Source organism: Cheilinus undulatus, linkage group 24 (assembly GCF_018320785.1).
Source record: "Cheilinus undulatus linkage group 24, ASM1832078v1, whole genome shotgun sequence".
In the NCBI taxonomy this organism is placed as follows: Eukaryota; Metazoa; Chordata; class Actinopteri; order Labriformes; family Labridae; genus Cheilinus; species Cheilinus undulatus.
The window spans coordinates 11,727,866-11,751,268 of NC_054888.1; the positions used below are offsets into that span (position 1 = coordinate 11,727,866).

The window sequence follows — 23,403 nt, forward strand, 5'->3', positions numbered from 1 at the left end:
CCTCTTTGTGGTTTTTGTGAGATCCATTGTGGTCCGCGTGTGTACCTATCAGAGTGTGTGTTGCGGTTGCTGTGGATATACAATGTGGCACCAGAAGGCGGTATCTGTTCCTCTTCTGCTTTCAGCAGTAGTGGCGCTTTATTTGTGTATTCAGGCGCTGTTAAAGTGCAGTAAAAAAACATTGTTTCTTCTTATTTTTACATTCACATACGTGTGCGTGTCTGTAAGTGAGGAAGCAAGTTGAGCCTTGAGGAGGAAACGAGAGTCAGCTGGCGGGAAGTGCGACTGTGAGAAAAATGATGAGGCAAATGTAAGACTGTCAGAATTAAAAAAAAAAATCAGAGCTTGAATAAGATATAAAAGACATATAAATCTAACATTATATTTAGCATTAACTTATATCATGTGTAAGCAAGTAAGCACAGTTGACTCAAGCTGCTAAGCTTTGCTAAGATTTACATTTATTTTAAATAGAACTGCATACAGTCACTAAAAAAGCATCAAAATTCTAGTATGGCTGCTTTGTTAAACTTGCAAATATATGACAACATTTGAGTTAAAAACAATCCTATGAAATAACAAGTATTTCATAGAAACATTGCAAAGTTTTAATCACTTTGCAGTCAAATTTGGCTTTAACTGTGAGAGTGCATCTCCTTGTTTTAAAGAGGAACATACAGGCAGATTTTGCCAGAAAAAAATCTGTGTAGGTGTAAAGCAAACAAAAAACAAACAGAGGTAACACCCCGTGTTTTTCTGATCCCTCTAAACTCAAAAATAGTATCAGGAAACCGTTATGAGGCCGTTCTAGGCCTCGCTCTCTTCTCTTCTTCCTCTTCCCCTTTCATTCCTTTCCTGTCCTTCGTCATCAGCCCCCCCTGCTCCTCTTTCATTTCTCTTTTAACCATCATCTTCCCTTCTTTCACTTCTCAATTTTCCAAACTGTGAGTAATAAATACTGTACGATCATGAAGAACAGGGAGCAATTATGTGTGTGCTTTAGTGTCTTTGTGCACCGTGGTTGATTGGTGTGTGGCCGTGCAGTAAAAGTCTCTGCCATCAACCCATTTATAACAGAAGTAAAAGACACAGAGCGTTGTAGCAAGATGAAAGTCTGAGCTTATGTCGGCTTTGCTGCTGCTAACAGAGTTACATTAAGTGAGACTTTAGTTAAGGCCACTGTCATGGGCTGCTAGTATTAGCATCCATGAGCTTTCTAGCTGATGTAATGTTAAAACCCCTGGAAACCTGAATCCACCATAACCTTATTTACTGTAACTATTATCAAATATTTTCATAAACAGCTTGTTAGCGGCTGTATGCTGATGACAGTCTGTTTTTCAACATATTTTACAAAAACAGTAACTTAAGGGGGTATCTTCAACGTACAGGAATTGAGTGCAGAGAGGGAAGACATGGAGCCAGTTTTATGCCACCATCGCTCTTGTTTTAATAATGAAATGTGGTCCAGTTCTGATAAAGCTGCTGCTATACATTAGCATTCCATGCTAATAGCTACCACAGCAGTAGCCATTATATAAACAGGCAAACCCCACAGGTAACGATCCCAAACTCAAGCTGAAGCAGGCCGGAGGAAGAGCAAAAACATCTCCTTCAGGAACGTGGTCCACTCCTGAATTAACTACCGCTGTACTTCATCTGAGCTAATCACTGCACTGGCTGCAACCATTGCTACCAGCTGTCAGTACAACAAAAAACCCACCTGTAGCTACTGCCTTATTCTCCTAGTAAAATAAAAACATATGCATGAACAGTTTGTCCACCGAGGGCTTCCGTAGTAGTCATAAAGCTACCTTGTAGACCAGGGGTTCTCAACCATTTCAGCCCAGGACCCCCAAAATAAAGGTGCTAGAGACCGGGGACCCCCGGTGTACCTGAAGGTGGTTGAACATCGCCAGGCACGTTCAAGAATAGTCATGTGCAGACAAGGCCGCCCATAAGGGGGTATAAAGGGGAGAGCTTTCTGGGGCCCAGTCAAAATGGGGGCTAACAAAACCATGGTCCATTGTAAAGTTACTCTATGGTTTCCATATTTTATATGTAACCGGAATAATAACCACTCTTATCAAAGAAACACATATCTTATTATTCATTTATGTAGTAAGCTGTCCTCTTAAAAATGTAAGCCTCTTGTCTTCAAAACAGAATTAAAATGAGTTAATAATAGCAGAAAATGTGGATAAGGTGGTGAAATTTGATTTTAAAAGTAGCAGAAATGGGTTAGAATTGTACAAAAAAATTAAAAAGTGGCAAAAAATCACCAAAAATGGGTTAAAGTGGCAAAAACGGGCATATAAAGTGGTAAAAGAGGATTAAAAAGTGGCTGAAATGTGGGAAATTTGGTTTCAAGGATGAAAAATTGCTATAAACTGGCATAAAAGGGTTTACTGCGGCAGAAAATGGCTGAAATGGGTTAAACAGCCAAAAAGGTTATATCAAATAGTGAGATGTGGTTACAAAGGACATAAAAAGTGGTAAAGAGCAGTTAAAAGAGGCAATAATGGGTCAACAGAGCCAACAATAAGCAGAAAGTGGCAAGATATGGTTTAGAAGGGGCAAAAACAGGCAGAAAAAAGTGGTGGACAGGGTTTAAAATGGACGAAAATGGGTTCTGAGTGGCAAAAATGTGCTAAAATTGGTAAGAAAAAGTGATGGAAAAGGGTTAAAATTTGGCACAAGTGGTGTAAAGTGGCAACAGTGTAATTTGAAAAGTATTTTTAAGGCTGGAGACCCCCTCTCAGTGTTTCGCGATCCCCAGTGGGGATCCCAACGTTGAGAACCACTGTTGTAGACAACACATTTCTCAAATATTCCATATTCATATGCCTTTTTATGCCCTAAGACATTTTTTGTATTCATGTATGTATTCAGTCATAAAGAAAAACTACATCCTTCACTTTCTAGACAATAAATCATTATAAATACACTATTATGAGAGTACAACTATTTCATAACAAAAAATTACTGCAATGGATAAAATGGTCTTTCTTTAAGTGTAGAAGTTTCAAAGAAAACATCCAATCAGCTGAAATGCGTCACTGACTGCAGAAAAAATGGTTTGTTCTCTGTTTTTAAGGCCAAGGAGATGCTTTTCTATGTGTTCTAGTTCTGTTACCAGACAGCCAGTCGTCTGTGACTCCTGCCCCACATTAGTGCTCTCTGCCAGGGGAGAAAAGCCACGAGAGGAGGGGGCTTGGCACAGGGCCTGGCCTTCACCACCACCCAGATTCACCACACACACTAAAGTCGATGCTTGGGAGAGCTCTTGGCGAGACTTGAAAAGCCTTCATTGACGTCTGGGCTGCTGTGTACAATTTGCTTCCTCGACTGTCTGCACACGCACACACAAACACACACGCTTGTCTGCAAGTCTGTGGGTGATCAGTGGCGTTTATTAGACTGTGGGGAAAAAGACTGGACTGAATGAAAGAACTCACACAGCCTTTTATCCATCCACCCACACACTAAGTTAATTACTTCCTCTCCTCCGTCTCTCTTTCTTCTGTTCCTTACTCCCTTTTGTCTTTAGACCAAGTTCCTTTACATCAGCCTTTAGTGCAACTCAATACATTTCCAGCACACATAGACTAAAACAAAACCAAGCATTTATTCATGTGTAATAAATCAGAATTCAAAATTCACTTCATACTGAATGACTCCTGCTATGGTGTCATCATTTGTCATGTGTTTGACTCACAGAGCCTGTGAAAACTGAGTAAGAGTAATGCAGTTAAAGGTTTAAAAGAAATCCATAAAGAGGCTCTGCAAGTGCAAGCAACTAACACTGACGTTTATAGTTTTGTTTAACTTCTTTTAATCACATATATGCAACAAACTGTTGTAATTTATCTCCATAAGTGAGGGAAAACAGCACTCTAACTTCATTCAATGTCTGAGAAAAAAGCCCTAATAATGTCAAAGTGATGTCTTCAGAACTTTATCGGCCTGGGCCTAGGGTAGAGTTTAAGACAAAAAACAGACTCTAGGAGGCAGTGAGTTCTAATGGACTAGTTGGGAGCAAGAAAATTCCAACATTGGGAAATAAGTCATACCTCATGCCTATAATGCACTGTGTACAGAAATCCTGACATTTGTGTCCCTGGTGTCCATTTTGGTACCATCTACTTCAAGTTTAACATTCTTTTTTTTTTAAATCCTGGAGCCATTCGAACATTACAAGCATGCATTCAACTAATGCAGGGGAATTTTCTCTAGTATATTTGTGAAAGTTGTCATTTTTACTGTTTTCCACCAGATGGTGCCATTTTCCCATTTGCTGTTTGGAGTGGAAGGGACCCTGTTTGTAAAGTAGTTCCTCTGCATGTATCCACAGCCCCTCACTATTTTTTAATGAATACCTAATATTACTGAGTTGAGGAAGGGCGGTTTTGAAAAAATTACCAAAAAAATTGTATCATGTTTTTATAGCCTGATGTATGAAATGAGCCATTTTGGTTCATAGGGGCACAAGTGTTGGTTTTTAGGATTGTGAAAAAAATAACAATGCAAGAAAATCAATGTTGCCAAAAATAACTGACATATGCCAAGCTCTGATAACCAGAGGGAGGGGTCTACTTTGCATGTAGAATATTGAAATTAACTCTTTTTTGGGCCTTTTTTTGCATCTAAATACCAGGTGGTGCCATGAGAGAACCTGGCAATTCAAGGGTTACATTTTTAAAAGTTATGAATATTTGATGTTTATGAGTTGAAGATTTATTCACAAAAATGGACAAAAAAACATTTGAAAAAAATGTAATATATAACATTTTTATAGCCTTATGTATGAAATGAGCCATTTTGGTCCAAAGGGGTGTAACATTAAAGGGATGCATGAAGGTTAAAAGTTAAAAGTCATTCACTAATACTTTCTCTCTTCTTCCCAGATTCCAGACAGATGCAGTCGTCTCCATCCTGGTCATATGACCAGTCATACCCATACCTTGGCCAGATAACCACGCCCACTGTCCACACAGCCAATCCTTTATCGCCTGGTCGTTCTTCACTCAGTGACCTCTCTTCACGACTCACAGGTAAAACCCTGAACACCCTGAACTACAAGAGATTTAATCAATAAGGTTTTAACCTCTGACGTTTGTCCCTCACAGGTCCCGACCTCACTGCCTTTGGTGACCCCAGAATGACCTTAGAGCGACCTTTCACCTCCCTCCCTTCCTTGCCTGACTCCCGCTTCACTGACCCGCGTGTCCACTATCCTCCAACAGCCGCTGCCTTCACTTACACACCTTCACACAACCCCGTCTCTAATGGCGCCCTTGGCATCACTATGGCAACAGCAATGGCTACCACTCCAGCAGGAAGGTACACATATCTCCCTCCTCCCTACCCAGCGAACACCCCCCACCAGGCGCAGAACGGCCCCTTCCAGTCCACCTCCTCGCCGTACCACTTGTACTACTCCACCGCTGCCGGGTCATACCAGTTCTCCATGATGGCGGGCGGAGGGGGCAGCGGGGACTCGCGTTCTCCGCCAAGGATCCTGCCGCCGTGCACAAACGCCTCCACAGGCTCCTCCCTCCTGAATCCCTCTCTGCCCAATCAGAATGAAGGAGTAGGAGTTGAGGTGGAGTCCAGCCACAGTAGCTCGCCGACAAACATGGCGGTGGCTGAAGCTGTGTGGAGACCTTACTGAAAATGCCAGAAGACAGGAAGGAGTACTCATTTAGAGCGTCTAACTGGTCAAGTGATGACAGATATCACCAATAATGAAACCAAAAAAACAATCCAACAACAAATGGCCACAAATATACAGCAGGGACTACTTTTATCAGCAGATGAATCCAAATTTGGTGCTTTTGTGAGCATATTTAGCATTTTCCTGAGTGTATGAAGGAGAGATTTAAATTGAAACAACTGCATCTGTATTAATGGCAATGGATCCCCCTGCCCCTCCATGAACCTTCATGGAAAGCATTACGTTCCTTCCTTTCCTGTGCCTACAAAGAAAGACTGAGGCAGGGAGAGAAGCAGCAAAAAACCAGAGCAGAGCAGGCTTCAACCACAACAGAATGACACTGATTAAATCAGATGTAGCATAATGGAGGTGCTGGGGTGGAGAAGGGTTGCAAAAGCAGGTTGCAGAGGGAACAGCACAGAGTAGGCAGCCAGAGCAGCTAATATGGCTCCAAGTTGGCAACAATATTGCCTGTCACCAATCGACCTCCAAGGTTAAACTGCAACTAAAGGAGTCCTCTTGCTTGTCATCTATGGTTACTGTTTTGGAAAAGGTACTGCATGTCATCACTTGATCAGGAGCCTTATGTGAGTGCACCCAGTTTAAAATGATCTACCAACAATGATGGACAGGCGTATCAGCCTTTGGACTATTGAGAAGAGCTTTTATGAAATGAAGGAACAGACTGTGGACAGATAATCAAACAGAAGCAGGGTAATATTTTGGTTTTACACTGACAAAGTGCATGCAGCAGCACTGGACTGATCTCCAATCTTTGTAAAATAACTTCCTTGTTCACATTGTTGGTGTTGTGAATAGACTTGCTCATGCCAAATATTGTGCCGGCCTGTTTGTGTTCCACCTTCCATGGCTGTACCACTCATTTTCCTGGGAGACTTTGAGGAAAAACTGATCCCGTTTGAACATTTTTGTGGTTGTATTTGCGTCTTCATGAAGATAAACGAATTGAAAGGCTGTCCTCTATTATTCTGATTCAAAGTTTCTTTGTGTTGGATTTGTTTTCTATTTTTACAGCATGGCATTTTGTTAATTTATTCCTAAAAAAAAAACAGTTTGGTAGCATTTCATGTGTGTATAAGTGTGTGTTTGTGTGTGAGAGAGACATTCAGTGTGTGTACTGTGTATAAAAATGGCCGTACCTGTGCTTGATTACATTTTCATTCACCTTTTCCTCTCTCTCTCCCTCACTCACACACGCAGGAGTTTACTGGTGCACATTTGGTTTTCATTTCTATAAATATTCTTGTGAAAATACAACTCCTTTCCTGTGGTTACTGGTGGTCTGATTTATTTTCTCACTTATTTCTCATCTTACATAAAAACCCCTCCCTCCATGCTGCTACCTGTAAAACTGCCAGATACACACTGGAAAACACACACATTTCATCCATTTCTATTCCTGAACCTGAAGGAATTTCTACAGGCAAACTGACAAGCCCTAGCTCGCCTTCTCTGCCAGACTGCACACAGACACAAGCGTTGCTAAATAAAGGTAAAGTGATTGCAGCCAGACAGTGAGCACACAGTATTAAAGCGTCTCTCCTACAGGCAAAGGTGGGGAAGTAAAGAGCTAAAACGGATGGTAGCTTATCAAATAATTGACTTGACATCCTGGAAAACACTTCAAAACCTTAGAAAACTCCTCCAATAGCAGTTCTCATTAATCCTAACTTGACTAAGGATGACTTCACCCTTTAAAGCTGCTTAGTCAGCAAGTAAAACTGCAAACATCAAGGCAAAGTTTGGGAAAGCCAGTTTTCCCAACATCAAAAAAGGTACTGGCGTTTGAGTTGAGACAGGGTGAAGAGTGACATCTAGTGGTTTAATTTCATAACAGCACACAAATTAGCCTCCATGACAAAGGGCACCCTTTAATGCAAAAAGTCTGGGACACGTGTGCATGTTATGATCACATAAACTGGTCTTGAAGATTTCTAGTTTTATATGGTGGAAATAGTAGCACCATTCCATTGAGAGGTCTCAGTGACAGGATGGCACCCATATTTTGGGTGTTTTTGATCACATAATATTGCCTACAACGTAAGTTTTTCCTCTTTAGTCCAAGAACATATCAGAATTGATTTCCTACCAGCAGCTATGGTTCTGCAAAGCTTAAGGCGTGATTGATGACCCACAATAATGATAAACTAGGGAGAAATTCAAAGGGGGAAATTTACATAAAGTCCTATTAATCACTGTGACATGGGGCAGAGGAGGCGATGACAGAGAGGGAGAGGGACATCAAAAAACAGCTCAAATAGGGAAAAAGACAACCATTGGATAGTTACTTATGCAGCTATTAAATAATATAAACAGGTTTTTGTATTATTGTGCATTTGACATGGTTTGGTGTTTCTAAAGTGTAAATAATGAATGAAAATGTTATCATTATTACAACAGAACCTAATCAAATACCCTGCAGTAATTTTGTGCTTTACACCAAAGACAATTTTGACTTTGCTAACAACAGAAAGTTAATTATTTTAATAGATAAAAAAATATATAGGGTTACGGTGTTCAATTTGATTTAGGTAAACTACACACTTTCGACAAATGAACACACATACATCTGGACCTACTGACTTGTGTTTTTATAGGTAAGGAATTGCTTTTTGTCAGTGTTTTTCTTGTATTTACTTCTTAAGATTTTAATAGCAAATATTTTGTTATTAATATTTTTAAAAGGATATAATTGATCAGTTATTAGGTAAATGTAGAGAAGGAAAGTGTTTCGTATGTTTTAAACTCTGTAAAGTGACATGTTTGCGACCAGTTGGAAAAGCCATAAATAAGTGTAAATGTGCTTGCAGACATACTGAGCTTGATTTATTAAAACCAAACATAAATAATAACTTTCAAAATTCAGCAAAGATGTTAATTTACGTCAGGAATTTTAGCAAGTTATGATTTAGCCTCTTTATATGTAAAAACTGCATAACTGAGAGCATTAAAGAATGTCCTTTCCGGGTTTCAAATCTAAAAGCTGTACTTTCCCAGGTATCAAAATGCAACACCAGAGAGACGTCTTACGTCAACACGCCACGCGCCAAATTTGTAAAGTGCGGAAGGCGCACTAGCAAAACACTAGCGGGGAAAGAGCGATTAATACTTTCGTTAAACATCGGTTATTTATCCAAAATATTCTCTTCAAGATGGCTCAACAGGCAGGATATTCACCCAACTTCAAGCGACCATCTGAAATCATGCGAATGCGAAGGAAAAGAGCCCGAAGCGAAGCCGGAATCTTCTCCAGCCCGAGCGGCCAGGGCTCCACCAGCAGCCCCGGACAAAGCGACTCATCCCCGGCTTGCGTTCGGCCTTTCTCCCCGGGACCGCTGCTCGTCACTCAGTCTCGCTCCGGCGGTGGAGTTAAACGCAGAAATCCCTTCGCGAATATCGAGAATACTTTCAGCCCGAAGAAGAAATTGTTAATTTACAACGATGAGGGAAATGCAGAATCAGCGGAGAGTTATCAGGGAAATAAACAGACGGAAAAGGAGGGAGAGGAGGTGACAACAAAGAGAGAGTGTCGAGGAGCGCTACCTTTCAGTGCGAGGCTTTCAGAAGTCGAACAATATGAGAAAGATACCTCCACCAAGGTTTGAATTCTGTTATTACTGACCGAGTAATCTGATTGGACAAGAGGCGTTCCACGAGTGCCGATATCCAGTATAACACAATTGTCATGTATCATTCCGCCTCTGTCAGGTGTTTGTGAGTTTGTTAGGTTTTGTTTGATTAAGCTAGTACCTCTAAATCACAAACGACACAAAAACAGCTGTCAATAGATTCATGTTTTTCATCTAGCTGTCCTGAGATACTTTTTACACTGTATTGTCTATTTAAATTTTGAGCAATATTGTATAAAAGCACACAATTACACAATGTAAAGACATTGGTCCCATAACCCTGCGTTTGTTTATGCGTTAAAAAGTGACATTTGCTAAGGAAAGAACAAATGAATTAAATATTTTTGTTTTTAATTTTCTGTTCATTCATAGAAGAGTCTCACTTTCTCCGAGGATGATTCTCTCTTTGAAGAGGATGAGGAGGACATTAAAAGTCCAATACTAAGGGTAAGAAGGTTTTCGATTATTTTTGGTACTTTTGTGCGCCCAGTCTCCCCCTCATTTACTGCAAATAACATCCTCCCCTCTCTTTCTCTCTTCCCAGAGCCCCCAGTCCATTGCTCCTGCCTCCATTGCACCTCCACTCTGCACCCAGTACCCAACAGACTGGAGCCTTAAGACCCGCGTCCTCTTCACCTCCCCACTCTCCCTCTCATGGGCAGAGCACCCGAAAGCCCAGGAGGAAGCTCTGGGGCTCAGCCAGCACTGCAAGGCTCAGTTTAGCACCCTGCCTCACAGTATTCAGGTAGAGTAGGAGCGATCAAAAACATATTTGTGATAAGAGCCTGAGTCATGTGATTTAAATTCTGTAAATCACTGCTGTCCCTCTAAAGGATCCTAGATCGTGCTCGGAGCTACGTTGTGCCTTCCAGCAGAGTCTGGTGTACTGGCAGCACCCCTCGCTGCCTTGGCTCTCCATGTTCCCCCGGATTAACGCAGAGAGGAGCTTTACAGGAAAGAGCACACCATGGGCCCAAGATACAGCACTGCAGAAGAGCCTCATGAGTGAATGGTGAGGTCCAGGGCTTTGCTTTAAAGGCAGCGTCAGATTATACTATGCTACTTCCCCATCATCTCTACTGGGTCCTGCACCTTTGCCTTTAATTCTTCTGTCAAAAACAACAATACTGGTGGCAATGCAATTACTATTTTTGAGTCATTCTATAACAGTGTTTCCTGTTCGTCTCCTTCAGGTCAGTCAGTCTGTCATCTCTCTACAGTCTACTAAAAGCCAGACTGTGTCCTTACTTCTATCTCTGCTCCTATCAGGTACCTTTTCCCCTTTTTTTAAACTATTAAATATATCTCCAGCTACAGTATATTCACATTTTTAAGACTTTGTTTACTGACAAGTAGATTTCTTTTGTGTCATCTCTGGCAGTTTACAGTGTTGTTCAGGGCAGCTGGCCTTGGTGGCTCTGGCAGCATCACAGCCTTAATCTCTCCTACAACCAGAGGCCTCAGAGAGGCCATGAAGGCCGAAGGTGAGTCTCTATATGCAGCAAAAGCTGGATATTTTGATTGTTTTAATTTCTGAAACTTGTCCAAATTGTCAATTGCACATCCTTAAAACTGGTTCCTTGTTTAGGTATAGAGTTCAGTCTCCCTCTAGTGGACGAGAGGAGGAAAAGTAGGGAGCAAAATGTGCACCAGGAAGATGAAGAGGAGCAGGAGAAACTGCAGGAGTAAGTGTGTTTTCCTTTCAGTCAATGCCTCTCCAAAGTCCACTTAAATAAACATTTTGAGTATGCACGGATCGTGTGGATTAGGGCTCAATTTTTCTGTATAGAAAGCCATCATACAAGGCTTTACATCAGAAAAAAAAAAAGAATTTGCAAGTATAAATTGTGAAATTTAGCACTATGTGTTTATCTGTAAGCGCAGAATAATTTGAAAACTTACTAAATTTATAAGCTGAAGGAAAATGAAAATAAAAATTGCAGTCTAAATGGGTCAAACTGAACTGAAAGTAATGATAATATAAACTCAAACTGTGCCTTTATTTTGTAGGAGCTCCGAGCTAAAAGAGGTTGAGGAATGTAAACCAGCTGAAGAAAAAGAAGGCTGCAGATACGATGACGATGATGATGATGGTAGTTTCTCATGGCTGAAGGAGATGGGAGTCCAGGACAAGATCAAGAAGCCGGACAGCATCACCATACAACTGTATCCTTCCACTTTTCTGAATCCAGCTGTCAGCTAGATGTCTGTGTCTAATGTCGAGTGATAAAGACAATTTAAGGAACAGTTACTGAAGGTGATCACTGTTATTCTTTTTGATACTAGGACACTAGCTAAGAAAAGCAACTGTGTTTATTCTATCTTTTCCTACATTTTGCTTTCATAATACAAAATTTTTAAAGTAAAACACTACTTTTTATCCCATCAGATTCAAATGCAGAGCTATGCTTAAGAGATTAAGTCCATGATTGCATGAAGTATATGTGAACTATGTAAACAAGACTATTGAGTATTCATAAAGCCCACGCTCCTTGACCTGTGGTGTAGTCGTAAAGAAGGCCATGCGGTCTCCATGGACCACAAACCGGAGTCTGTGGTGTCTGTGGAGGGCTCAGACACCTTCACACTCATCAACTTCCTGATCAACTGTAAGAGTCTGGTGGCTACAGCAGGCTCACAGGCTGGGTTACCTCCCACACTGCTGGCCCCCATTGCCTTCAGAGGAGCTACGATGCACACACTGAAGGTATGGACACACACAGGCTGTAAACACCCACTAAGCCTCTTGTCTAGTGCATCAGCCTAAGTGTTTGTTTTTCAGGCCCGCAGTGTGAATGTGAAGAGCCAGGTTGGTTCAACGTATCAGAACATCAGCAGCCTGGAGATCACAGGTACATTCATTTATTTTTTCTCTTTTCCTAATGATTTACTGAACAAAAATGTGTTACTTTAATACGATTATTCATTTATATTTCGCTCCCTACCTCCTGCAGGACCTATCTTCCCCTCGTCTCTCCACGCTGTCACAACTCTCCTTCGACCCGCACAGAAAGGAAACTTCTCTGCCACTCTTTACACGCACGCACCGACCGCTGTCATGAACATACACAGCAACAAGCAACAGGTACAACAAGCATCTGTTAGCCTTCAATGACAGGATGCAGTTGTGTCCAAACATTAATACAACAAAGTAGGAACTAACAGAAAATAATCCAGGAAAGTTACATGATCTGTCTTTTCAAGTAGTTTGACATGTGTAGGCTTGATTTTTTTTAACCATTAAAAACATATAATTAAATATATAGAAATTGACAAAGCATCTATGCACAGACAGCTTTATTTTTTAATTGTTTTTGATTCGTGCTGTACAAATCTCTCTTTGTGTAGAGTGCCAGTGTGTCTGTGGACCTGTGCGGCTGTGGTCTCCAAGCCACCTCCATCCAACAACTCCAGCAGTCGTCCAGCCTGGGCAAGACGGCTTTGACTCACATCAACATGAACAACTACAGCTACACATGGAAGAACTGACGGGCCGAGGTGCTGAAGAAGCAACGTGTGTCTCCTTTACAATGATTTACAAATTTTATTGCACTGCATGGTACTTTGAATTGTTTAAATCTGTGTTTTTGTAATACTTGAATAGCTTTGAATAATGTATTTTATCACTTTTAATTTCTTATATATCAAAGAACATTTTACTCAGATGAAATGCTTTCAGTTCAGCTTTTATGATATTAAATGACTACTGCAGTGAAACATGTTTTAAAGTTTAAAGCTGAGAAAAATAAATGTATTCTCAGATGTTTATTGAGATCTTGGATTTATTTTTAAGTGTCAGTTTTCAGGAAATCATACTTTGGGAACCAGATTCCATGCTAGTTTAACAAATTAGCCAAAACTAGTTGATTATTTTTAAGAACTGAAAATAAACAACAAAAGTACACAAGGAGTGCTTCCTGCATCAGAAAGGTGTTGCTTTGAGTCATACATTGAGTAATGATACCAGTCATAGAAAAAGGAGGAAACTCCAAGTCAATCGCTCAGTAAAAAACTAAGATATCTTTAAACAAAGGCTTAACTTCCTAATGAAGGCTTAAAAGACAAACAAAAGTAGTTTGATTTAAGGTTTACATAACCATGACAGGAAAGAAGAACTAAGTTCCCTTTTTCTTGTTCCTGGAACAAAAATTACATAATTTAGCACCAGTTTTGAAAAAAAAAAAATTACGATTTGCAGTAGACTAGTAGTCATGTCTTTGTTTCTACGTCAGCTTTTTAATTCAGCCAGTGGCTCCTTTTACACATTCCCTACTCTTTCTCTCCCCCCTCTAATTTTATCCTCATAAAGGCAGAAAATACCAAATAAATCTTATAAAGAAGATTTTTAAAAGACTAGTTCATTTCGTTGCATGAATCTGAAAGTAAAAGTCGTCACTAGAACTCTTTCCAAAACACCCTCCGCTCCACATAGAAAAAGCTCCGTACATGTATAGAGACTGCTGGAGATTTATTCCATGTTATTTCATTTTTATTGCTATTTAGGAAATATTTATTTCTGATTTTTGCTTAAATGAGGCTCAAAAATTTATCAAAGGAGAATAAAGTCATCAGATATATTAAAAAGATGACTGTCCAGTGTCACAGTAGTGCCCTCTGCAGTGAAAAAAAAAGCTTACAGCACCTGGTATTCCCAGGCGGTCTCCCATCCAAGTACTAACCAGGCCCGACCCTGCTTAGCTTTCGGGATTGGACGAGATCGGGCGTGTTCAGGGTGGTATGGCCGTAAGCAAAGTAGGGGAAATCAAATAGACTTTTTATAGATTCCCTTCAGCTTATTTATGAATTAAGATTACTGAAGAAAATATAAGTATTTACAAAGAGTCAAATTCCTTGTATGCGCACACATACTTGGCCAATAAAGCTGATTCTGATCTTTGATACAATTCTGGACCAGAAGTTCTAAATACAGTGATAAGGTTTCTCTGCTTCAATGGAGAGAGCTTTCTTTCCCCGAGTACATGGATAAAGCTGCATCATCCATCATGTAATATCCAATTTAGTCAGACGGATATGCAGCGCTGTGTCAGGGTCTACATTTTCAATTACTGTAAAACTTTGTGTAGTTTAAGAATTAACTACATAGTATAGACACAGAGGTGGGACTTCACGAAAAACCATCTTTATAGAGCCTTTTCAAATTACAGGTCTTTGCTTACGGCCATACCACCCTGAACCATCCAATCTCGTCTGATCTCGGACGCTAAGCAGGGTCGGGCCTGGTTAGTACTTGGATGGGAGACCGCCTGGGAATACCAGGTGCTGTAAGCTTTTTCCCTTCTCTCAAACACAGCAGAGGGTGCTGCTGTCACACAGGAAACTCTGTCAAATCATGCTATATCTTTTACAGCTCTGATAACCTTTTTCCTATTTGCTGCATGTCACAGGTTATTAAATGACAACAGTAGAACTCCATGATAATCCTCCAGCCAAAGTAATTCAACATGGCACTTGTCTTTCATTGAGTCAGTCATCACTCAGTCTGTAAATAATGCAATCTAGGTTCTAGTCTTGTAGAAAAACATCTTAAAATCTTGTGTTTCTTTTTAAAACACATTAAAGAGCTTTTTAACATGATGGAGAAGGTCACCAATGCCCAGGAAAAAATGCACCAAGGGGCCTTTGGGCAAAAGTATGCTATAAATATGAGGTAAACCTCAAAAGTGTTTTCTCTCAAAGTTGAATATGATTGTCAGGAATATAAATAAAGGACTGAGAATGACCATAAAATTTAACATATATATTTTTGTATCTCATTTGATACATTAGGTGTTTTTGGTAACTGATAATCCACTTCGGGGCATTTTTATCATTTATCAGATTGTATTCAGAAGGTTTTTTTTAAATTAATTATTGATCATATTGATTAGAGATAGGTATCATAAAAGTATGTATCAAATATGATACAACAGGCTTTAAGGGGTTAATTTTTGAAATAACTTTTGAGGTATACCTCACATTTGATGCAGAGAATTGTTTTGATTGGAGGATTATCATGGAGTTATGTTGTTGTAATTTAATAACCTGTGATGCAGCAAGTTTGTATGAGCAGACAGCAGATACCTCTGTTTTCCATGAAGATATTTGCATTCATTACATTTTAGAAAATCATACTTTTACAAATAATTTTTTTATCTGACTTTTAAGCATTTATCGGCATGTGTTGCTTTCAGACAAACTTAAATCAGAGTTACAAACATAACAATTACACACAAAATTTATTTATTTTTTTATTATTACCAGGTAACTGAAAATATGTTTGATATTTAGGATGAGTTTGGCTGCATCACAGCCTGTAGAGTCCCTCTATGGCTCCCTCTGCTGGTACTTAAGGGTAACAAAACCTCCACACCTGCTTTTGCACATAATGCTGGAGATTATCACAGCATAAAGAACAGAACAAAGGGTTATCAAAACACTGACAGCCTTCTTTGACAGTATGTCCAGTGTCACAGCAGCTTAAAAAGCTTACAGCACCTGGTATTCCCAGGCGGTCTCCCATCCAAGTACTAACCAGGCCCGACCCTGCTTAGCTTCCGAGATCGGACGAGATCGGGCGTGTTCAGGTGGTATGGCCGTAAGCGATTAAGCAGGAACCAAATAGGCGTTTTAAAGATAGTTGATCAATAACTTAGTGTGACTTTTTTCCATTTATGTCAGTTTAAAATGGCACAAATGGATTCATAGTAATTAAAACTAATCTTTCTAACAGTTTTGTTACCATTACTACTACAGTTTCATATTATAAATCAGATGAAGAATTGTTCATCCACTACTGTAAAAAGCTCCCTTCTTTCTCATAGAAAAACCCTATCACTGTATTCAAAGGTTTTTGTCTGGGATTTATTAAAATACATGAATGTTTCTTTATGCTGAAATTCTTAAATCAGTTTAACAGCAGCTATAAAAAGCCTTTTTGATTCCCTCTTTGTCGCTTACGGCCATACCACCCTGAACACGCCCGATCTCGTCCGATCTCGGAAGCTAAGCAGGGTCGGGCCTGGTTAGTACTTGGATGGGAGACCGCCTGGGAATACCAGGTGCTGTAAGCTTTTTGGCTGCTGTGACACTGGACATACTGTCAAAGAAGAATTTCAGTATTTTGATAGCCCTCCAACCCCTTTCTTCTGTTCTTTATGCTGTGTTACTGTTTGAAAGTTGAGAGAAACTCCTCGTTTCTTTTCACTTCTCTCAAACACACACCAGAGGGCGCTGCTGTTACACACTGTCAAAACAGCATGTAGCTTTCTGGTAGCTCTGATGTTACCTTGCTCTGTTTTCTATGCTATAACATTTCTTGGAATAAATCTGTGTAGAAACAATAATCCCCAAAAACACTACAAATGGACAGAAATTAAGAGGATCTCCTGGAACATCTTTAAATGTATAACTTCTTATAAGTGTAACAATACAAGATCCCTATACCAAAACATGTCCTGGGGCTAGATGTTACTTAAAGAAATAAACAATAAATGTGCACACCAGGTATAATATCAGTTCTTCTGCCACAAATCCTTATACTCAAAATCAGGTTTAGGCCATTTTATTACACAGTAATCCATTATTTTATTAATTTGGTATTCTATTCAGATCCACCTTGCTATAATTTCTTTGATATGAAGACTTGGTGTGGTTTTTGAGGAGACTGATCTCAAAACAGAGTCCACTGGTCATTAGCAGTCCTTTATTTCATTAGCAGTCCTTTATTTACATTCCTGACAATCATATTCAACTTTGAGAGAAAACACTTTTGAGGTTTACCTCATATTTATAGCATACTTTTACCTAAAGGCCCCTTAGTGCATTTTTCCCTGGGCATTGGCTAAGGTTATCAGGTTAAAAAGGTTATCAGAGCTGTAAAAGATATAGCATGATTTGAAAGACCTTCCTGTGTGACAGCAGCGCCCTCTGGTGTGTTTGAGAGAAGGGAAAAAGCTTACAGCACCTGGTATTCCCAGGCGGTCTCCCATCCAAGTACTAACCAGGCCCGACCCTGCTTAGCTTCCGAGATCAGACGAGATCGGGCGTGTTCAGGGTGGTATGGCCGTAAGCGAAGATGTAGAATTCTAAAAGGCTATATAAAGATGGTTCACCCTGACGTACCACTTCTGTTTCTATACCACGTAGTTTATTTTGAAACTACACATATAGTTTTACAGTAATCAAAAATGTAGACTCTGACATAGTGCTGCATATCTGTCTGACTAAATTGGATATTACATGATGGATGATGCAGCTTTATCCATGTACTCGGTGAAAGAAAGCTCTGTTCCTTCAAGAAGAGAAACCGTATCACTGTATTTAGAGCTTCTTGTCCAGGATTGTATCAAAGATTGCCAGCATTTGTGAATACTAATATTTCTTTAGTAATCTAACTTCCCAAACGAGCTGAAGGGCATCTATAAAAGGTCTCATTAATTACCATTCCTTTGCTTACGGCCATACCACCCTGAACACGCCCGATCTCGTCCAATCTCGGAAGCTAAGCAGGGTCGGGCCTGGTTAGTACTTGGATGGGAGACCGCCTGGGAATACCAGGTGCTGTAAGCTTTTCACTTCTCTCAAACACACACCAGAGTGCGCTGTTGTCATACACTGTTAACACAGGATTTAGCATTTTACAGCTCTGATGTTACCTTTTCTTTTCTCTGTGGTTTTATACTTGTTGAAGGAAATCTGTTTCAAAAAATCTATCCCAAGAAGCAGGAAAAGCTGACAAAGTAATGGGATCTCGAGGAAAATGTCTAACTACTTATATGATTAGCAATACAACTCAAACTGGTTTTATCTGATTTTTCCAAATAGTGATCAACTATTGTATAAATGTCAGTCCTCTAAAACCCTTCCTTGGTATATTACTAGGTCGTCCTCAGATGAGCCCTCCATCTTCGCTTCCAGTCATCCTGGTTCTCCATATATCTAGCCAGCTCCTCGGTACTTTGCACTCCTATGTCTTTCTTGAGTACATCCACATATGTTATTGTGGGACGACCTCGTGACCGGTGGCCATGCGTTGGTTCCCATAGCACCAATTTGCTAGCTGGCAGTTCCTGATGTCTTTGGCAGTGTCCTGCTAGTCTCATCCTCCTGGCAGCTATTTTCTCGCTCACCCTTGGTGTTACTTTGTACAGATTCTCGTTGGTAACATGTTCACTCTTGCTGATGTTAAGTACTGCATGCAACATCCTGGTGTATCACCCGTCTAGAGACTTCTGCAGGGTGGGTTTCAGGGTCCAGCACTCGCTGCCATACAGGAGAACAGATTCCACTGTTGCATAGAAGAAGCTGAGCTTGATCTGTTTGGAGAGACTGGAGTTCCATACGCTGGCCATGCCGTTCAGGGCCCTCCATGCAAGCGCCTTCCTCACTTTAAGATCTTGCTCAGTCGAGTTGACCCATGAGCCCAGGTATTTGAAGTCCTTTACTTCCTTCAGAGGAGCACTTTCTGTTGTAGTTGTCAGAGGTGGATGCTCCGATGGGATGTTATATGTGATAACCTCGGTTTTCTTGGCATTTAGCCCAAGGCCGACCTTGGTACACTCTGACTCCACTCTGGTCAGGAGCTCCTGTGCTTGTTCCACATGGTCAGAGTGCAAGCAGATGTCGTCCGGGTATTCCAGGTCTTTTAGGACTACTGTGGAGTATCAGCTCAACCTCCTTGGTGTTAGGGTGAGGCCAAGATCCTGCTCTTGTCCACTGATGGCCTTCCTGAGCGCATAGTCCAGGACAATGATGAAGAGGGAGGGGGCCAGGGTGTCCCCTTGCATTACCCCAGCCAGGATGTCAAACTCCTCGCTGTTGCCGTCTGGGGTCACCACCCTGGCCCTAGTGCCTGCATGCATTGTCTCTATTGAAATCTGAGCCATGGTAGTTCTCTAGTTTCAGAAACCATTTTGGTTCTCCCTCAGATGAGGATCGATGGCATCCCGCATCCGGTTCAGGATCATTCGGTTGTAGATCTTTGCCGTGATACATGTCAGGCTGATGCCTCGATAGTTGTCTGGTTTGGAGAGGTCTCCAGCTTTAGGTACTGGGATGATGTTGGATAAAGACCACATTTCAGGCTACTCGTTGTGCAGTAGAGTGAGGTTGCAAAACTGTAGGATGATGTCGTCTAGATCACAGTTTTTTATGACCTCTGGGGGTATGCCATCTGGCCCTGCACTTTTGCCCTCTTTCAGTGCAGATTTTGCCCTGGCAAGCTCACTGGCCGTGAAGGGGACATCTTCAATGTTGAGGTTCTCGAGGAGAGGCGGTATGTCCTCCTCATCTCCATCTGCTGCTTCTGTTCCGCAGGCTTCGGAAGTGATTGAACCAGGTCGCCACTCTTTCCTTTGGGTTGCATCCCTCAACCTGTCCCTCCTTGGTCCTCTTCCGCCCAGTCATCTCATTGATGACCTTCCAGGCCTCCCCATACTGCTTCCCACCGTGTGCTGTCTGCACTCTACGCAGCTTCTCCATCAATTCCTCCCCTTTGATGTTATCATAGGTACTGTAGAGAAACTGTTTGGCTTCGTTCAGTACCCCACGTCTCTCCCCAGTTGGTTCCCGCACAAAGTTGCAGCGGGCTTCCTCCACCCTACTTCTTGCGGCCTCCGGATGACCTCCGGATGTTTAGATCAGAGGGAGGTTCTGGCTCTTTCTAGCATTGGCACACACAGCCTGGTCGCCTCCTCACTCGCACCAACAAAATGTCTGTACTCGCTGGTATAATTTCTTTGAAATGAAGACTTAGTGGTGTTTTTGAGGACCTGGATCTCAGTAGGGGCTCAATGGGCTCTTCTTAGGATTTTTTGGACTATTATGGTTCTATTTGATATACATTTAAGATTCTATTTACCTGCCTCAGATTCATCTTAATTTTTGAATCAACTTTTGAGGTATACCTCACATTTGATGTGAAAAATTGCTTTGATTGGAGGATTATCATAGAGTTATGTTGTAATTTAATAACCTGTGATGCAGCAAGTTTGTGTGAACAGACAGCAGTTACCTCTGTTTTCCATGAAGATATTTGGATTCATTACATTTTGGAAATTCATGCTTTTACAAATATTTTTCATCTGAATTCCACATAGTTATTGGCATGTGTTGCTTGTAGACAAACTTAAATCGGAGTTACCATCATAACAATTACACACGAAAAAGTTTTTTTTATCATTACCTAGGGCCTCATTTATAAAGCTTGCTTACGCACAAAATGGGGCTTGAAAGTGGTGCATGCCACTTTCCACGCAAAGGTTGTGATTTATAAAAATAAACTTGGCAGGAGAATGGGCGCACCGTTACGTCAACTTTGATCCTTGTGCACGAACATTTTGGAGATGGGGAAACTTGCAGTGCTAAGCAGGGTCGGGCCTGGTTAGTACTTGGATGGGAGACCGCCTGGGAATACCAGGTGCTGTAAGCTTTTTCCCTTCTCTCAAACACACCAGTGGGCACTGCTGTCACACAGGAAAGTCTTTCAAATCATGCTATATCTTTTACAGCTCTGATAACCTTTTTCCTATTTGCTGCATGTCACAGGTTATTAAATGACAACAGTAGAACTCCATGATAATCCTCCAGCCAAAGTAATTCCACATGGCACTTGTCTTTCTTTGAGTCAGTCATCACTCAGTCTGTAAATAATGCAATCTAGGTTCTAGTCTTGTAAGAAAAAACATCTTAAAATCTTGTGTTTCTTTTTAAAACACATTTAATGAGTTTTTTAACATGATGGAGAAGGTCGCCATTGCCCAGTGAAAAATGCACTAAGGGGCCTTTAGGTAAAAGTATGCTATAAATATGAGGTAAACCTCAAAAGTGTTTTCTCTCAAAGTTGAATATGATTGTCAGGAATGTAAATAAAGGACTGCTAATGAAATAAAGGACTGCTAATGACCAGTGGACTCTGTTTTGAGATCAGTCTCCTCAAAAACCACACCAAGTCTTCATATCAAAGAAATTATAGCAAGGTGGATCTGAATAGAATACCAAATTAATAAAATAATGGATTACTGTGTAATAAAATGGCCTAAACCTGATTTTGAGTATAAGGATTTGTGGCAGAAGAACTGATATTATACCTGGTGTGCACATTTATTGTTTATTTCTTTAAGTAACATCTAGCCCCAGGACATGTTTTGGTATAGGGATCTTGTATTGTTACACTTATAAGAAGTTATACATTTAAAGATGTTCCAGGAGATCCTCTTAATTTCTGTCCATTTGTAGTGTTTTTGGGGATTATTGTTTCTACACAGATTTATTCCAAGAAATGTTATAGCATAGAAAACAGAGCAAGGTAACATCAGAGCTACCAGAAAGCTACATGCTGTTTTGACAGTGTGTAACAGCAGCGCCCTCTGGTGTGTGTTTGAGAGAAGTGAAAAGAAACGAGGAGTTTCTCTCAACTTTCAAACAGTAACACAGCATAAAGAACAGAAGAAAGGGGTTGGAGGGCTATCAAAATACTGAAATTCTTCTTTGACAGTATGTCCAGTGTCACAGCAGCCAAAAAGCTTACAGCACCTGGTATTCCCAGGCGGTCTCCCATCCAAGTACTAACCAGGCCCGACCCTGCTTAGCTTCCGAGATCGGACGAGTTCGGGCGTGTTCAGGGTGGTATGGCCGTAAGCGACAAAGAGGGAATCAAAAAGGCTTTTTATAGCTGCTGTTAAACTGATTTAAGAATTTCAGCATAAAGAAACATTCATGTATTTTAATAAATCCCAGACAAAAACCTTTGAATACAGTGATAGGGTTTTTCTATGAGAAAGAAGGGAGCTTTTTACAGTAGTGGATGAACAATTCTTCATCTGATTTATAATATGAAACTGTAGTAGTAATGGTAACAAAACTGTTAGAAAGATTAGTTTTAATTACTATGAATCCATTTGTGCCATTTTAAACTGACATAAATGGAAAAAAGTCACACTAAGTTATTGATCAACTATCTTTAAAACGCCTATTTGGTTCCTGCTTAATCGCTTACGGCCATACCACCCTGAACACGCCCGATCTCGTCCGATCTCGGAAGCTAAGCAGGGTCGGGCCTGGTTAGTACTTGGATGGGAGACCGCCTGGGAATACCAGGTGCTGTAAGCTTTTTAAGCTGCTGTGACACTGGACATACTGTCAAAGAAGGCTGTCAGTGTTTTGATAACCCTTTGTTCTGTTCTTTATGCTGTGATAATCTCCAGCATTATGTGCAAAAGCAGGTGTGGAGGTTTTGTTACCCTTAAGTACCAGCAGAGGGAGCCATAGAGGGACTCTACAGGCTGTGATGCAGCCAAACTCATCCTAAATATCAAACATATTTTCAGTTACCTGGTAATAATAAAAAAATAAATAAATTTTGTGTGTAATTGTTATGTTTGTAACTCTGATTTAAGTTTGTCTGAAAGCAACACATGCCGATAAATGCTTAAAAGTCAGATAAAAAAATTATTTGTAAAAGTATGATTTTCTAAAATGTAATGAATGCAAATATCTTCATGGAAAACAGAGGTATCTGCTGTCTGCTCATACAAACTTGCTGCATCACAGGTTATTAAATTACAACAACATAACTCCATGATAATCCTCCAATCAAAACAATTCTCTGCATCAAATGTGAGGTATACCTCAAAAGTTATTTCAAAAATTAACCCCTTAAAGCCTGTTGTATCATATTTGATACATACTTTTATGATACCTATCTCTAATCAATATGATCAATAATTAATTTAAAAAAAACCTTCTGAATACAATCTGATAAATGATAAAAATGCCCCGAAGTGGATTATCAGTTACCAAAAACACCTAATGTATCAAATGAGATACAAAAATATATATGTTAAATTTTATGGTCATTCTCAGTCCTTTATTTATATTCCTGACAATCATATTCAACTTTGAGAGAAAACACTTTTGAGGTTTACCTCATATTTATAGCATACTTTTGCCCAAAGGCCCTTGGTGCATTTTTTCCTGGGCATTGGTGACCTTCTCCATCATGTTAAAGCTCTTTAATGTGTTTTAAAAAGAAACACAAGA

At 40.4% G+C, this 23,403-nt stretch overlaps 2 protein-coding genes and 8 non-coding genes across 12 annotated transcripts in view; 6 read left to right on the top strand and 4 right to left on the bottom strand.

Moving 5' to 3' along the window:
* runx1 (RUNX family transcription factor 1) overlaps positions 1-6,972 on the top strand; it is a 67,611-nt gene extending 60,639 nt beyond the window's left edge. For all 3 annotated transcript variants that reach the window (XM_041781835.1, XM_041781837.1, XM_041781836.1), the window contains 2 exons: positions 4,908-5,054; positions 5,130-6,972. In XM_041781835.1, coding sequence (XP_041637769.1) covers positions 4,908-5,054; positions 5,130-5,674 — 692 coding nt within the window. In that variant the 3' untranslated portion in view covers positions 5,675-6,972. The remainder of the gene's footprint in view (positions 1-4,907; positions 5,055-5,129) is intronic.
* A 1,811-nt stretch (positions 6,973-8,783) lies between these two features.
* LOC121506063 (protein downstream neighbor of son homolog) lies at positions 8,784-13,132 on the top strand. Its single transcript, XM_041781564.1, has 12 exons — positions 8,784-9,336; positions 9,739-9,813; positions 9,911-10,111; positions 10,200-10,378; positions 10,560-10,635; positions 10,748-10,850; positions 10,955-11,051; positions 11,377-11,532; positions 11,875-12,073; positions 12,149-12,218; positions 12,321-12,451; positions 12,715-13,132. Exons 1-12 carry the CDS (start codon positions 8,890-8,892, stop codon positions 12,853-12,855), a joined length of 1,875 nt encoding a protein of 624 aa, XP_041637498.1. The 5' UTR covers positions 8,784-8,889; the 3' UTR covers positions 12,856-13,132.
* An 864-nt stretch (positions 13,133-13,996) lies between these two features.
* LOC121506543 lies at positions 13,997-14,115 on the bottom strand. Its single transcript, XR_005991670.1, has one exon. It is a non-coding gene; the product is annotated as a 5S ribosomal RNA (ribosomal RNA).
* A 422-nt stretch (positions 14,116-14,537) lies between these two features.
* LOC121506544 lies at positions 14,538-14,655 on the top strand. The gene has a single exon (XR_005991671.1). It is a non-coding gene; the product is annotated as a 5S ribosomal RNA (ribosomal RNA).
* A 1,194-nt stretch (positions 14,656-15,849) lies between these two features.
* LOC121506542 lies at positions 15,850-15,967 on the bottom strand. Its single transcript, XR_005991669.1, has one exon. It is a non-coding gene; the product is annotated as a 5S ribosomal RNA (ribosomal RNA).
* A 350-nt stretch (positions 15,968-16,317) lies between these two features.
* Positions 16,318-16,436, top strand: LOC121506555. Its single transcript, XR_005991678.1, has one exon. It is a non-coding gene; the product is annotated as a 5S ribosomal RNA (ribosomal RNA).
* Positions 16,437-17,317: 881 nt separating this feature from the next.
* On the bottom strand, positions 17,318-17,436 carry LOC121506557. Its single transcript, XR_005991680.1, has one exon. It is a non-coding gene; the product is annotated as a 5S ribosomal RNA (ribosomal RNA).
* A 379-nt stretch (positions 17,437-17,815) lies between these two features.
* On the top strand, positions 17,816-17,934 carry LOC121506541. Its single transcript, XR_005991668.1, has one exon. It is a non-coding gene; the product is annotated as a 5S ribosomal RNA (ribosomal RNA).
* Positions 17,935-21,885: 3,951 nt separating this feature from the next.
* Positions 21,886-22,004, bottom strand: LOC121506539. Its single transcript, XR_005991666.1, has one exon. It is a non-coding gene; the product is annotated as a 5S ribosomal RNA (ribosomal RNA).
* Positions 22,005-22,354: 350 nt separating this feature from the next.
* On the top strand, positions 22,355-22,473 carry LOC121506556. The gene has a single exon (XR_005991679.1). It is a non-coding gene; the product is annotated as a 5S ribosomal RNA (ribosomal RNA).
* The last annotated feature ends 930 nt before the right edge of the window (positions 22,474-23,403 follow it).

What these genes read in the sequence shown, in the direction of transcription:
- LOC121506063 (XM_041781564.1), top strand. Translation starts at nt 8,890, where the DNA reads ATGGCTCAACAGGCAGGATATTCACCCAACTTCAAGCGACCATCTGAA. An exon ending in AGAAAGATACCTCCACCAAG is followed by an intron (nt 9,337 to 9,738) that starts GTTTGAATTCTG and finishes GTTCATTCATAG; the next exon opens with AAGAGTCTCACTTTCTCCGA. An exon ending in TACACAGCAACAAGCAACAG is followed by an intron (nt 12,452 to 12,714) that starts GTACAACAAGCA and finishes CTCTTTGTGTAG; the next exon opens with AGTGCCAGTGTGTCTGTGGA.